General features: G+C 41.4%; 1 protein-coding gene across 5 annotated transcripts in view; it reads right to left on the bottom strand.

The window, feature by feature from the left end:
- Positions 1-16,974, bottom strand: part of LOC106607187 (cGMP-dependent protein kinase 1) — a 189,901-nt gene that overhangs the window by 162,768 nt on the left and 10,159 nt on the right. For 3 of the 5 annotated variants that reach the window (XM_014203911.2, XM_014203895.2, XM_014203887.2), the window contains exon 1: positions 881-1,733. The exons of the other annotated variants lie outside the window; for them this stretch is intronic. In XM_014203911.2, the coding sequence (XP_014059386.2) occupies positions 881-1,191 (311 nt within the window). In that variant the 5' untranslated portion in view covers positions 1,192-1,733. Of the gene's footprint in view, positions 1-880; positions 1,734-16,974 lie in introns of those variants that run through there. 5 annotated transcript variants of the gene reach the window in all.

Below are 16,974 nucleotides of genomic sequence, written 5' to 3' on the forward strand. Positions count from 1 at the left end.
TAAACCTATCGAATGTATATTGAGCTGGGTGAATGGAATATGAATGACAGTCATCCAATATGCTGCAATAGAAATAAACAAATGATCATCCTCCCTAACCTTAAACGGCACCGACCACCAAGAGAGTGTGTGTGTCTTCTGAACTGTTTAGGTTAGAAACAAACAGTTTTTGCTGAATTAATGGTGCAAGCATGACACAAACGAAGCTGCGCTCGACAAATAACGCTACAGTGAAGCATTATCATTAGAACAATTATTATTTAAAAAATACATTTGTGCTCCAAAATGTTTACTCCAGGTTGGTCAAACTTTAGAGCCCGTGTGTGTGTGTGTGTGTGTGTGTGTGTGTGTGTGTGTGTGTGTGTGTGTGTGTGTGTGTGTGTGTCATCAGAATGTGAACAATTCGTAGAGAGATAACATGGCACCGCCTTTTATCACAGTTTGGATTAAACAAACACAGGTACATTACACAGAGTCGGGCTTGTATTCATACCCTTTACACCTCAACAACACTTGTCTCTAGCGTCACTGAGGTGACACATTCACCTCACATGATGATGTCAGTAATAACCCATACTGTTTTTACATAGATGCATATCATTGATGCATACCAAGTGTGATATAACATTCAGAAGAAGCTGAAAAAAATGCAAAATACATAATATTAGCATACTGACTGATCCTAGATGAAATATCGATAATATGAGTCTGAGAGGTCGAACACCTGATGCTCCAAATGCCCCATTGAGGAATTACGCACACTAAGAATAATGCACAATGGATAAACACAGCCACGGGCAGGATCACATAACGTCTAAACATGTAATGCAGAAACACAGTAATGCAGAAACAGGCACCCCTGTTGTAACTGTACACCTACTGTGGACTTTTGGGGTAGAAAGGCAGCCTGACATGGCTAAGATCCTGGATGTTGATGGCGGTGGGTTCCGCAGAAATCGCCTGTCTCTTAGTCCGCTGGTGCTCGTGCAGCTCAGTTTGTTTGACGACCTGTTGGGTGGCCGGTTTGATAACGGACCGGTATTTATCCAGCTCGTTCTGTAGTTTTTGTATTAGCTCGTCTTTCTGGTCAAGCTCCAGTTCTAGCTCGTCAATGAGCGCGTCCCGTTGCCGCAGCTCCTCAATCTTCTCCTGCAGCGCGTATTGGAGGTCGCGCAAGGTACCCATGTTCATCCCGACGCCAAGGGGACTTTACAAACCTTTAACCAAAGCTATCCAGTCGATACTGTAGCCTATTCCTTTTCCGCCCTTACTGACAACTTTATCCCGCATCTACAGCTTTAAACATGATATCCTCCCTCTAGTCCTACTTGATTTCCAAACGGCTTGATCTCCGTTGACAACCGGTGCTGAATATCTAAATAAGCAAATACAGTGGATGAGACGACTATCAAAGTGAACCCCCGGGAGCACCGCAGTCTCTGGAAATGTAAAGTTGTCTTTCTCTCTCTGGCTGAAAGTGTCAGTGGTGAAGCAGGCCGGTCCTCCCGGAGTGCGTCAGGCTACGACCCTGAGGGCGCGAGGGGAGAAGGGCGACTACAGGAATCCGAGGTACAATGCCGTCCACCCTGTGAGAAGAAAACACAGGTCAACTGGACGAGGCACCCCAGGCACTACTGAAAAATAGAAATTACCAAAGTTGAGTTTAGCTAAGGTTGCGTTGGCCTTAAAATACAGGCCGATATTTTGAAATTGGTGTAATGAGCCACTGCATACGGCCATGCAGCATACGTGGTAAAAAAACAAGCTTGTCTTGGTTTTTGTCTTATTGGTCTGTGTGTGTGTGTGTGTGTGTGTGTGTGTGTGTGTGTGTGTGTGTGTGTGTGTGTGTGTGTGTGTGTGTGTGTGTGTTGATAAGATCAAAGCTATGTGGCACAGCATTTTCTAATGGCATAATTCAGATCATAATACTGCAACTATTTAATGGCTACCAGACCATCAAAACAGACCATCAATCATGTTTGCACTTCATTATAGTCTGATTTGGATAGCTTATGAACAAAGCAAACCAAACTGCATATCAGGATCAATGCTATTACAAAACCCAAAATGGAATTACACTCCAGGTAAAATAACAGAAAGCTTCTTCACTATTTTCACACAAATTGGTTTTGCATCTCAAGCCGTGTCCTTTATTGTAACAGAAGGCTCTGCTGAACTAAAACTTACACTTGTCTTTTCTTACTAGCACTGACTTTGCTGATAGCTACTTATTGAGGTAAAAATGAACTTAATATGACTGTGATATGCAGGTTGGAAAACAACCAGATGCATCCGGTGTTCAGGGGATTTCTGCTTTTGTACGTTAACAAATCCATATTCAATCTCTCCTTGTTGTATGCACTGACATGTATGTGCAACTGATAGATGCACACACACACTACATGTTAATGATTTTATGTACAGTACCAATATAAAGTTTGGACACACCTACTCATTCAGGGGGTTTTCTTTATTTTTACTATTTTCTACATTGTAGAATAATAGTGAAAACATCAAAACTATGAAATAACACACGTGGAATCATGAAGTAACCAAAATAGTGTTAAACAAATCAAAATATATTTTATATTTGAGATTCTTCAAAGTAGCCACCTTTTGCCTTGATGACAGCTTTGCACACTCTTGGCATTCTCTCAACCAGCTTCATGAGGTAGTCACCTGGAGTGCATTTCAATTAACAGGTGTGCCTTGTTAAAAGTTAATATGTGGAATTTATTTTCTTCTTAATGCGTTTGAGCCAATCAGTTGTGTTGTTACATTTAGGGTTGGTATACAGAAGATAGCCCTATTTGGTCCAGATTATGGCAAGAACAGCTCAAATAAGCAAAGAGAAATGACAGTCCATCATTACTTTAAGACATGAAGGTCAGTCAATTCGGAAAATGTAAAGAACTTTGAAAGTTTCTTCAAGTGCAGTCGCAAAAACCATCAAGCGCTATGATGAAACTGGCTCTCATGAGGACCACCACAGGAAAGGAAGACCCAGAGTTACCTCTGCTACAGAGGATAAGTTCATTAGAGTTACCAGCCTCAGAAATCAACAATTAACTGCACCTCAGATAGCAGCCCAAATAAATGCTTCACAGAGTTCAAGTAACAGACCCATCTCAACATTAACTGTTCAGAGGAGACTGCATGAATCAGTCCTTCATGGTCGAATTGCTGCAAAGAAACCACTACTAAAGGATACCAATAAGAAGAAGACCAAATTAGATGAATTGGGATGAGTTGGACCGCAGAGTGAAGGAAAATAAGCCAACAAGTGCTCAGCATATGTGGGAACTCCTTAAAGACTGTTGGAAAAGCATTCCAGGTGAAGTTGGATGAGAGAATGCCAAGAGTGTGCAAAGCTGTCATCAAGGCAAAAGGTGGCTACTTTGAAAAATCTCAAATATAAGATATATTTTGATTTGTTTAACACTTAACACTTTTTTGGTTACTATATAATTCCATATGTGTTATCTCATAATTTTGATGTCTCCACTGTTATCCCACGATGTAGAAAATAGTAAAAATAAAGAAAAACCCTTGAATGAGTAGGTGTGTCCAAACTTTTGACTGGTACTGTATGTAAATTGTAAAGTCTTTTGTCTGTAATGTCTTTTTTGTTATGTGTCGTCCCCAGTAATTCTAGCTGTCGCAATTGGCATCGGCTAATGGGGATCCTAATAAATCAAATCTAAATCAAATCAAATCATCCTTCACATTTACTGGATTGGTTCAACAGTGCAAAAGATAACCTTCCTCAACAGTTTTTTATCTCGAAAGAAACCCCACTCAGGCTAGCTAAATTATTAAAATGCAAAATGTAATGCTTAAGCAACATACATACATACACGAACAGCAACTTACAGACACAAACAAAGACACAGAAACATCTCATCTGTCCAGACCCGCATGCTCACACCCCCATTCCTAGTGCCTGCATTATTGTTAGCCACATGGCCTTAAATTATACCAATTTGTTTTTCTCAGTCGCCCATGCTATTTAAATATTTAACTAATAAATCATTTGATTTTTACATTGTGTTAATGATGGCAGAATGATTGACTTCCATGTTTTTAATATCCGTTTTTTCAAGATGAGTGATGAGAATAGAATCGTCCAGCCCATTGGGAATATCACTACACCCCCATATTCCATGTCTTGAAATGTGCAGACAGACTGATTAAAAGTAAGCTTACATTGTAATACGCGGTTGCTAAGCTGATCATCACCAAATTCTTTGTAGAAAGTCAGGGTATAAGTCAAGAAACTGCTTATTTTCCTTAAAAGTATGTAATGTCACGATTTGAAAATGACACAATATTACAAATATGTCAGATCTTAGAAAATATTTGTAATGTGCTTCTTGTTCTAGTGCCCAATTGACTTCCATTCACTCCTTGAAGGAGTGCACTCCTTGTGGGATTGTACCCTGAATGCACCACGTGGCCCATTGACAATGTACGGACCACGTACACAATGGGCATTATACGAATCCAATGGAGTTTCCAATATCATAATTTCCTTAACTACAGTATCCCTGGTGTAGTCTCGGTTGGAGGCGGTGTTCTTGAAAATACAGCAGGGTGCAACAAAAGTCTATCTTTTGTATTTGAACAAATATTTCTCGCTTATATGAAAGTTAAGTTCCAAATATTTCCAAAACTGTATCACGTTTGAGGTGATTTGCGTTTAGACAGAGCATTTGGGCAGTGTCGGAGCATCGGGGCATTTTCCTCACAAGAATAAAAGGGACGTTCAATGGCTCAATGTAATGCAATGGAATTGGAGTTATGAAAATAGGCAATTGTTATGCCATTGATGCATTTGAAACCCACTGAACTTCATTAGACCTTATATCGCCTTATACTCACTGGTCTCTTCCAGAGGATGTCACATTAGTGATGAAGACAATGCAGCTGAGGGTTTAGGTGCTTACAGACGGGCCACGGTAATAGGCAATTGAACCGCAAGAAAATCTGCCTATTGTGTGTAGAGACCAGCGGTCCCGGATGGTGCCTTCTTCTTCTTCTTTCAAGTTTTATGGCACACTACACCTATTGTTGTATTGCTGCCACCTACTGTACAGGGTCTTCTTCTTTGCTATTACTGCAATCCACAAACAAATGCTATAGGTGCATGCCACCACCTACTGTTTTGGCTGTATATTAGCCCACATAATTAACAAAGAAAAGCGAAACAAAACAAAACTCAATGTACTCATTTATTCAGATTAAACTGGTCAGATAATGCGGATGCTACGACACAGGATTGTTTTGCTAGTGTAACCGATGTGAAATGGCTAGTTAGTTTGCGGTGGTGCGCGCTAATAGCGTTTCAATCGGTGACGTCACTCGCTCTGAGACCTGAAGTGGTTGTTCCCCTTGCGTCGCAAGGGCCGTGGCTTTTGTGGCGCGATGGGTAACGATGCTTAGTGGGGTGTCAGTTGTTGATGTGTGCAAGGGTCCCTGGTTCGAGCCCAGGTTGGGGTGAAGAGAGGGACGGAACCTACACTGTTACGCTAGCACAGACTGGAATATGTTCCGGGATTCATCCAATGGCATTGAGGAGTATTCAACCTCAGTCACCGGCTTCATCAATAAGTGCATGGATGACGTCGTCCCCACAGTGACCGTACGTGCATTTCCCAAACAGAAGCCATGGATTACAGTCAACTTCTGCACCGAGCTAAAGGCTAGAGCTGCCGTTTTCAAGGAGTGGGACACTAATCCAGACGCTTATAAGAAATCCTGATATGCCCTCAGACGAACCATCAAACATTAATAAGGACTAAAATTGAATCCTACTACACCGGCTCTGATGCCTGACGGATGTGGCAGGGCTTGAAAAATATTACGGACAACAAAGGGAAACCCAGTCGCGAGCTGCACAGTGACATGAGCCTACCAGATGAGCTACAGTGCCTTGCAAAAGTATTCATCCCCCTTGGCATTTTCCCTATTTGGTTACATTACAACCTGAAATTTGAATGGATTTTTATTTGGATTTCATGTAATGGACATACACAAAATGGTCAAAATTGGTGAAGTGAAATGAAAAAAATTACTTGTTTCAAAAAATTCTACAAAAAAAACTAACTGAAAACTGATGTGTGCATATGTATTCACCCTCTTTGCTATGAAGCCCCTAAATAAGATCTGGTGCAACCAATTACCTTCAGAAGTCATTAAATAAAGTCCACCTGTGTGCAATCTAAGTGCCACATGATCTGTCACATGATCTCAGTATATATACACCTGTTCTGAAAGGCTCCAGAGTCTGCAACACCACTAAGCAAGGGGCACCACCAAGGAAGCGGCACCATGAAGACCAAGGAGCTCTCCAAACAGGTCAGGGACAAAGTTGTGGGGAAGTACAGATCAGGGTTGGGTTATAAAAAAAAATCTGAAACTTTGAACATCCCACGGAGCACCATTTAAATCCGTTATTAAAAAATGGAAAGGATATGGCACCACAACAAACCTGACAAGAGAGGGCCACTCACCAAAACTAACAGACCAGGCAAGGAGGGCATTAATCAGAGAGGCAACAAAGAAACCAAAAATAACCCTGAAGGAGCTGCAAAGCTCCACAGAGGAGATTGGAGTATCTGTCCATGGGACCACTTTAAGCGTACACTCCACAGAGCTGGGCTTTACGGAAGAGTGGCCAGAAAAAAGTCTGCTTGAAGAAAAAAATAAGCAAACACGTTTCGTGTTCGCCAAAAGGTATGTGGGAGACTCCCCAAACACACAGTTGAAGTCGGAAGTTTACATACACTTAGGTTGAAGTCATTAAAAATCGTTTTTCAACCACTCCAAAAATATCTTGTTAACAAACTATAGTTTTGGCAAGTTGGTTAGGACATCTACTTTGTGCATGACACAAGTAATTTTTACAACAATTGTTTACAGACAGATTATTTCACTGTATCATAATTCCAGTGGGTCAGAAGTTTACATACACTAAATTGACTGTGCCTTTAAACAGCTTGGAAAATTCCAGAAAATTAAGTCATGGCTTTAGAAGCTTCTGATAGGCTAATTGACCTCATTTGAGCTTTACCTGTGGATGTATTTCAAGGCCTACCTTCAAACTCAGTGCCGCTTTGCTTGACATCATGGGAAAATCAAAAGAAATCAGCCAAGACCTCCATTGGAGACCTCCACAAGTCTGGATCATCCTTGGGAGCAATGTCCAAACGCCTGAAGGTACAACGTTCATCTGTACAAACAATAGTACGCAAGTATAAACACCATGGGACCACGCAGCTGTCATACCGCTCAGGAAGGAGACGCGTTCTGTCTCCTAGAGATGAACGTACTTTGGTGCGAAAAGTGCAAATCAATCCCAGAACAACAGCAAAGGACCTTGTGAAGTTGCTGGAGGAAACAGGTACAAAAGTATCCATATCCACAGTAAAACGAGTCCTATCTCGACATAACCTGAAAGGCAGCTCAGCAAGGAAAAAGCCACTGCTCCAAACCGCCATAAAAAAGACAGACAACGGTTTGCAACTGCACATGGGGACAAATATCGTACTTTTTGAAGAAATGTACTCTAGTCTGATGAAACAAAAATAGAACTGTATGGCCATAATGGCTATTGTTATGTTTGGAGGAAAAAGTGGGAGGCTTGCAAGCCGAAGAACATGATCACAACCGTGAAGCACGGCGGTGGCAGCATCATGTTGTGGGGGTGCTTTGCTGCAGGAGGGACTGGTGCACTTTACACAATAGATGGCATCATGAGGGAGGAAAATTATGTGGATATATTGAAGCAACATCTCAAGACATCAGTCAGGAAGTTAAAGCTTGGTCGCAAATGGATCTTCCAAATGGACAATAACCCCAAGCATACTTCCAAAGTTGTGGCAAAATGGCTTAAGGACAACAAAGTTAACGTGTTGGAGTGGCCATCAAAAAGCACTGACCTCAAGCCTATAAAAAATGTGTGGGCAGAACTGAAAAAGCGTGTGCAAGCAAGGAGGCCTACAAACATGACTCAGTTATACGAGCTCTGTCAGGAGGAATGGGACAAAATTCATCCAACTTATTGTGGGAAGCTTGTGGAAGGCTACCCGAAACGTTTGACCCAAGTTAAACAATTTAATGGCAATGTTACCAAACACTAATTGAGTGTATATAAACTACTATTATTCTGACATTTCACATTCTTAAAATGAAGTGGTGATCGTAACTGACCTAAGACAGGGAATTTTTACTCTGATTAAATGTCAGGAATTGTGAAAAAGTGAGTTTAAATGTACTTGGCTAAGGTGTATGTAAACTTCCAACTTCAACTGTATGTAAGAAGGTACTCTGGTCAGATGGGACTACAAATGAGCTTTTTGGCCATCAAGGAAAATGTTAAGGCTGGCGCAAACCCAACACCTCTCATCACCCCGAGAACACCATCCCTGCAGTGAAGCATGGTGGTGGCAGCATCATGCTGTGGGGATGTTTTTCATTGGCAGGGACTGGGGAATTGGTCAGAATTGAAGGAATGATTGATGGCGCTAAATACAGGGAAATTCTTGAGGGAAACCTGTTTCAGTCTTCCAGAGACTTGAGACTCGGACGAAGGTTCCCCTTCCAGCAGGACAATGACCCTAAGCATACTGCTAAAGCATCACTCTAGTAGTTTAAGGGGAAACATTTAAATGTCTTGGAATGGCCTAATCAAAGCCTAGACTTCAATCCAATTGAGAATCTGTGGAATGACTTAAAGATTTCTGTACACCAACGGAACCCATCCAACTTGAAGGAGCTGGAGCAGTTTTGCCTTGAAGAATGGGTAAAAACCCCAGTGGCTAGAAGTGCCAAGCTTATAGAGACATACAGTGGTTCCTCCTTTAAAAGTTGCGAGCTTGCACCACGGGACTTAGAGGTACCCAGCGTCACGGCCTCAATGCTCCCGACCACCACAACGTGGAGTTAGAGCACTCATTATGCATTTGGGTCCAAAGGTTTTTATATGACCAATCATTTCGAATGGTTCCAATGATGAATTTTGATGCAAGCCACCCGTGCCTGGTGGTTTTCTTCAACAAAGATGGCTGACAAAACAAATGTAAGTAGTTATAACGTCATAACAAGTCAAGCAAAAAAATTACAATTGAGAGGAATATGTTAGTTAATGTAGAGACAAACGTTTGTGCATATTTTTTTGTCATAAAGTTAATTTATGAAAATCGCTATTAAGCAAGTTATCGGACTAGCTAACATTGGCCAGCTAGCTAGTGTTAAGAGAATTAATTTGTAATTCGTGTTGTTTAATGTTTTAGGGACTCCTGAGAAAACCAGTAAACCAGGCTGTCGTCTTGTGAAAAAAGTGGATGTAAAGAATCTAGCTAGCTAAAGCATTTACTGCAAATTGAATGTACAATTGTGTAAGCTTGCCTTGCAATGCAGCTGAAGTAACATAGCTAACTATTTACTTGCTTATTGTGTAGTGGAGGATAAAAATAACTGTATGCCTATGGATGTGTAACTACCTACACTATGTAGCCGATCTGTGTATGGACCCTAAAACGTTTGGTATGAATATTAGTTCAGAACCTCTCTATAAACCTCAGCTATCATAGTTGTTGTATCAACTTCAAGTCTGATTGGCATTAATGAAGCCTACGGATAGATTAGAATATAATAACTTTATTGTGCCAAGGATGCAAGTCCTATATACATGTACTGTAGTTATTACCATGCATGAGATTCCCACATTGTAGCCTGTACATTGAATATATTCACTGATCATGTACTCTTCCTTGGCAAATAAAGGTGCAGTTCAGGTATGAATCTCTGAGACATTCTTTTTCAGTCATATCAAACTCCATTATTTGAATGATGCTGTGTCTGCATGTATGTATTACAATTATACACTTCAACGGTGTTTACCACTCCTGTTCCTGGGACATCAATGATTATGTAACCGGTGTGAAAAGGCTAGCTAGTTAGCGGAGTGTGCGCTAATAGTATTTCAATCGGTGACGTCACTCGCTCTGAGACCTTGAAGTAGTTGTTCCCCTTGCTCTGCAAGGGCCGCGGCTTGTGTGGAGTGATGGGTAACGATGCTTCGTGGGTGTCAGTTGTTGTTGTGTGCAGAGGGTCCCTGGTTTGAGCCCAGGTAGGCGCGAGGAGAGGGACGGAAGCTATATTGTTACAATTACACATTGTACCTATGCAATAGACTAGAAACATGACTGATTTGTAATACATATAAACATAACAAAATCGATGCATATATAACTCCCTTCATCTGCATTAATCTGAGGACACAGGACAGTTTTCAATAAGATACTTAATTTCAACCAGTGGAGAATGTGAAACGCTTTATTGAAAGAAGTTTATTATCCAGGTGTTATAAATACATAATACATGCATTATAATTATGATAATTTTAATATTATATTATAAATACAAGTTCAATCTGTACTTCAATGCACATATGGTGTGCATTATAAAACAAGGAAAAAAGACGAGTTTGGGAGAGAGGTGTAGAAGACAGAAAGGAAAAGAGGTAAGAACAGAGGCAGACAGCATATGATTAATGAATTATAGTGCTACCCTAATATTCTCTCAGTTCATCACAATTGCAGTGTCTCCTAACCAGCATTGGGCCCCCAGTTGCCCCGAGGGTTATCTTAAGAGTGGGTGAGGTGATGATGATGGGACTGGCTTCCTCTCTCACATCAAAACATACCTGCACACGAGAGACAGATGGATAGAGAGAGAGCATGGAAGAGGGAAAGGAACGAGATGGGAACAACAACAATTTGTTGCAAGTTGGGGAGGGGGGCTAATAGCTGAGCAAAAAAATTGTCTAATACCCGAGCTCGGTGTGAAAACCACCCCTTCTATCACAGACCAGATTTGCCCTAACGACCAAGGGGTAGCTTGCGACTCAATGTAATAAAGTAATGACTTTTCAAATAAGTTACCTTACACATTATGTTGGATGACAATTTGTTTGCTACTGTCCTTACGAACCACATAGCATATCATTACAGCAGTATGTACCAGTATGTTAGCTAGCTACCTACCGTTAGTAATAATACATCAAACTTGCCAGTATATTAACTATAGGCTATCTAACTACCCAACGTTTATTGACTTGGTTATTCCAGTCATTCTTAGCTTAGCTAAATGGTATAGTCGTTGTGCATTCTCAATGGACGTTCGGGGGCTTTCGTAAATTCGCTCTGGCTATAAACTGGACAATAGAACAAGTCAAAATTCACCCAAGGTTGAAAAATGGCTTAAGAACGTTGGCTAAGCTGGAACAAGGCGCGAGCCCATAGCAAATAAATGGAATCGAACGTTCGCAGAGCGTGTTTTGACTGGAGTGATGCTTAGAATTCCATTTCGTCTAAATGGCACAAAAATTGAGCCCTTTTTATTTTACCAATACAATCTGTTCATCGGACGAAACGGGGAAAAAACAACTTGTGTAGAAAGTAAACATCGCACCTCGATGGTGTCAACTGTGCTTATGTCTGCATAATGAGAAAGTAGGGAAAAAATGTAAATGTATGACTATTTCTGGTTTAGCGATCGATGACAAACGAGCTCATTGCTCAGACTTATATAATTACAAAGAGGAGATTCTCCTGATTAAAATGGTGCCCGACTTGAAAAAAACAACAAAATATACACAGTGAGATATTTGGCAAAATAGAACGGCATGCCTCTCCATAGGTAAACAATGGGGGGACAGCATCCCAAAGGCAAAAAGTATTTTGGGGCTAGCATTTGATAACAACCGAGCTAGCTGCCCAGGCTTACATAATTAGAAAGAGGAGATTCTCATGATTAAAATGGCGTCCGACCTGAAAAAAATCTAATTATACACATTGCGAGATATTTGGCAAAATAGACAGACATGCCTATATTTCCCCCATAGGAAACAATGGAAAGACCGCAGAGTTTTTGGGTTGTTTACATTTTAACTATAAAACAATGTGAGCACATCTCATTGCCAACAATAGCGAAGCAGGCATTGTGACGTTTAACAATAAACTGGGAATAGAACTTTCGGAAGGCGAGTTGGTGCCATGGTGCTCAGTAGAACTAATAGGAGCTGGCATGAAGAAAAATGCACTAAAATAAGGCCTGTTTTTTCGCGATTACTTCAAAACGACGGCAAGCAGCTGGGAAATATGGTCATTATGAAGCTGGGCTCCACGGCGGATGCAATGAAATCATTTTTATCAGAAAATAACTTTGTTAAAAATGTAATGTGTCCAGCCTACTATCTACACGGATTTCAGAGCACTCTCGTGTGTACCATAGCCCAGAATAATTCATTTATGAGCACTCAACACCCGTTGTATATGGCCTGTGTCAGTAAACGTCAGAAAAAAAGCGTAATTAAATTGTATCCAGCAGCACATTTACAGTCACCAACGCTCTGGTTAACACGAAAACTGTCCTACCAGCTCAGCTAGGGCGAGTAAAATGGTCAGAGTTGTCTCATTTGTGTCTGGAAGTAGCTAGCAAGCTAGCCAATGTTAGCTTGGGTGCTTGCCTGCCGGTGTAAGGCCAGAACACTCAAATCAACCCTACTCCTCGGCCCGAACGTCCAGTGTGGGCTCCGAGAGCGAAATGGTCTGAATTTACAAACTGACAATGTTCTGAATTTATGAGCGTCACATTGTACAGCGCCATATTTTCTGTTCCATCCTAACGGAAACCCAGAGGGTTTTTCATTTTTCATGGAATATTAAAACCATAATATTAATCAAATTAAATAAGCAAGTAACGTTACCAGTCAAATGTTTGGACACACCTACTCATTGCAAGATTTTTCTTTATTTTTACTATTTTCTACATTGTAGAATAATAGTGAAGACATCACAACTATGAAATAACACCGGTCTCCAGCGTGCCCTACATTCTGTAGTACAGACATGGCCTGCTCTCCCTTATGTAAGGAATTAGGCACTTTCACATGTTTACTACAGTATGTATTGTAGACTGCACAGTAGCCTAATAAACAAATAAACACATTTCGTTAATAAAATAATGATGAAAAATACTCTTTCAAAATGCAGATGTTGATTTATTAATTCCCACAAATTACTATGGGAATAAATATCACTGATTTACAGAAATATTGAAACAAAGTTGTCTAATGAAGGCAAACAATTTAGAATCCTCCAATCCTGTAGCCTACTCCTGACGGTCATGTTGTACATTGCCATATTTTCCATTCCATCCTAACGGAAACCCTGAGGGTTTCGTTTTTTTCCTTTAAATAGAAACACCATAATATTAATCAAATGAATTAAGCCAAATTCCTTTCAATCAATCCCATATACTATGTTATTAAAAAAAAGGTTTTAAATTCTCTGGTAATGCCAATACGGAATACTATCAAATGCTTCTCAAAGATCCCCTCTGGTGGTCAAACTAGCAATAACTTGCAGTAACAAAAAATGGCTGAGAATTAAATGACATGCCACAGAATGCTGCAGCAGCACGCAAGGTGTCCGCAGTATGACACAACATTTAAAGGAGAAACCACTGTACTCCAAGAGACTTGCAGCTGTAATTGCTGCAAAAGGTGGCGCTACAAAGTATTGGCTTTGAATAGTTATGGACGCTAAAGTTTTCTGTTTTTTTGTCTTATTTCTTGTTTGTTTCGCAATAAAAAATATAGTTTGCATCTTCAAAGTAGGAGGCACGTTGTGTAAATCAAATGATACAAACCCCCCAAAAATGAATTTAAATTCTAGGTTGTAAGGCAACATGTCACGTCCTGACCCTAGTAAGATGTCATTTTCTATAGTAGAGTAGGTCAGGGCGTGACAGGGGGTGTTTTGGGTTGTTTTCTGTTTTCTATTTCTATGTTTAAGTTCTAGTTTTTCTATTTCTATGTTGGGATTGTTTGGGTTGATCTCTAATTGGAGGCAGCTGATCCTCGTTGCCTCTGATTGGAGATCATATTTAAGTAGGGGTTTTTCTTCCTGGGTTTTGTGGGTAGTTGTTTTCTGTTTAGTGTATGTCACCTGACGGAACTGTTTTGTTAAAGTATATTCATTAAAAGTAAATATGAGCACTTCACACGCCGCACCTTGGTCTCCTTTATACGACCCGCGTTACACAACAAAATAGGAACACTAAAGCATGCATGAGAGCACAAGCTGCTCCGGACGACTGTGTGATAACACTCTCCATAGCCAATGTGATCAAGACCTTTAAACAGGTCAACATTCACAAAGCTACGGGGCCAGACGGATTACCAGGATGTATACTCAAAGCATGCGCAGACCAACTGGCAAGTGTCTTCACTGACATTCTCAATCTCTCCCTGACCGAGTCTGTAATACCTACAGACCACCATATTCCCTGTGCCCAAGAAGTGAAGGTAACCTGCCTAAATGATTACTGCCCGTAGCACTCACGTCGGTAACAATGAGGTGCTTTGAAAGGCTAGTCATGTCTCACATCAACACCATCATTGCAGAAACCCAAGACCCACGCCAATTCGCATACCGCCCCAACAGATCCACACAGCCCTTTCCCACCAGAAAAAAAGGAACACCGATGTGAGAATGCTGTTCATTGACTACAGCTCAGCATTCAACACCATAGTTCCCACAAAGCTCATCACTAAGCTAAGGACCCTGGGACTAAACACCTCCCTCTAGATCCTGGACTTCCTGATGGGCCGCCCCCAGGTGGTAAGGGTAGGCAACAACACATCTGCCACACTGATCCTCAGGGGTGTGTGCTTAGTCCCCTCCTGTACGCCCTGTTCACCCACGACTGCGTGGCCTAGCACGACTCCAACACTATCATTAAGTTTGCCGATGACACAACAGTGGTAGGCCTGATCACTGACAACGATGAGACAGCCTACAGTGAGGGAAAAAAGTATTTGATCCCCTGCTGATTTTGTACGTTTGCCCACTGACAAAGAAATGATCAGTCTATAATTTTAATGGTAGGTTTATTTGAACAGTGAGAGACAGAATAACAACAAAAAAATCCAGAAAAACGCATGTCAAAAATGTTATAAAATGATTTGCATTTTAATGAGGGAAATAAGTATTTGACCCCTCTGCAAAAGATGACTTAGTACTTGGTGGCAAAACCCTTGTTGGCAATCACAGAGGTCAGACGTTTCTTGTAGTTGGCCACCAGTTTTGCACACATCTCAGGAGGGATTTTGTCTCACTCCTCTTTGCAGATCTTCTCCAAGTCATTAAGGTTTCGAGGCTGACGTTTGGCAAATCGAACCTTCAGCTCCCTCCACAGATTTTCTATGGGATTAAGGTCTGAAGACTGGCTAGGCCACTCCAGGACCTTAATGTGCTTTTTCTTGAGCCACTCCTTTGTTGCCTTGGCCGTGTGTTTTGGGTCATTGTCATTCTGGAATAGCCATCCACGACCCATTTTCAATGCCCTGGCTGAGGGAAGGAGGTTCTCACCCAAGATTTGACGGTACATGGCCCCGTCCATCGTCCCTTTGATGCGGTGAAGATGTCCTGTCCCCTTACCCACAAAGCATAATGTTTCCACCTCCATGTTTGACGGTGGGGATGGTGTTCTTGGGGTCATAGGCAGCATTCCTCCTCCTCCAAACACGGCAAGTTGAGTTGATACCAAAGAGCTCCATTTTGGTCTCATCTGACCACAACACTTTCACCCAGTTGTCCTCTGAATCTTTCAGATGTTCATTGGCAAACTTCAGACGGGCATGTATATGTTCTTTCTTGAGCAGGGGGACCTTGCGGGCGCTGCAGGATTTCAGTCCTTCACGGCGTAGTGTGTTACCAATTGTTTTCTTGGTGACTATGGTCCCAGCTGCCTTGAGATCATTGACAAGATCCTCCCGTGTAGTTCTGGGCTGATTCCTCACCGTTCTCATGATCATTGCAACTCCGCGAGGTGAGATCTTGCATGGAGCCCCAGGCCGAGGGAGATTGACAGATCTTTTGTGTTTCTTCCATTTGCGAATAATGGCACCAACTGTTGTCACCTGCTCACCAAGCTGCTTGGCGATGGTCTTGTAGCCCATTCCAGCCTTGTGTAGGTCTACAATATTGTCCCTGACATCCTTGGAGAGCTCTTTGGTCTTGGCCATGGTGGAGAGTTTGGAATCTGATTGATTGATTGCTTCTGTGGACAGGTGTCTTTTATACAGGTAACAAACTGAGATTAGGAGCATTCCCTTTAAGAGTGTGCTCCTAATCTCAGCTCGTTACCTGTATAAAAGACACCTGGGAGCCAGAAATCTTTCTGATTGAGAGGGGGTCAAATACTTATTTCCCTCATTAAAATGCAAATCAATTTATAACATTTTTGACATGCGCTTTTCTGGATTGTTTTGTTGTTATTCTGTCTCTCACTGTTCAAATAAACCTACCATTAAAATTATAGACTGATCATTTCTTTGTCAGTGGGCAAACGTACAAAATCAGCAGGGGATCAAATACTTTTTCCCTCACTGTATAGGGAGGAGGTAAGAAACCTGGCAGTGTGGTGCCAGGACAACATCCTCTCCCTCAAAGTGAGCAAGACAAAGGAGCCGGTCGTGGACCATAGGAAAAGAAGGGCCGAACAAGCCCCCATTAACATCGAAAGGGTTGAAGTGGAGCAGGTCAAGTTTCAAGTTACTTGGTGTCCACATCCCCAATGAACTATCATGGTCCAAACACACCAAGACAATTGTGAAGAGGGCACGACAACATGTTATTTCATAGTGTTGATGTCTTCACTATTATTCTACAGTGTAGAAAATAGTAAAAATAAAGAAAAACCCTTGAATGAGTAGGTGTGTCCAAACTTTTGACTGGTACTGTATGTAAATTGTAAAGTCTTTTGTCTGTATATTCCTGACCCTTGGCACTTCATACTCCTTTTGTTATAATCTTCGTCGTCTGAAGAGGAGAAATCATCGGACCAATATGCAGCGGGTATATTGCTCATCTTCGATTTATTGACGGTAACCACACTTAACCT

This window comes from Salmo salar, chromosome ssa01 (assembly GCF_905237065.1).
Source record: "Salmo salar chromosome ssa01, Ssal_v3.1, whole genome shotgun sequence".
Taxonomy (NCBI): domain Eukaryota; kingdom Metazoa; phylum Chordata; class Actinopteri; order Salmoniformes; family Salmonidae; genus Salmo; species Salmo salar.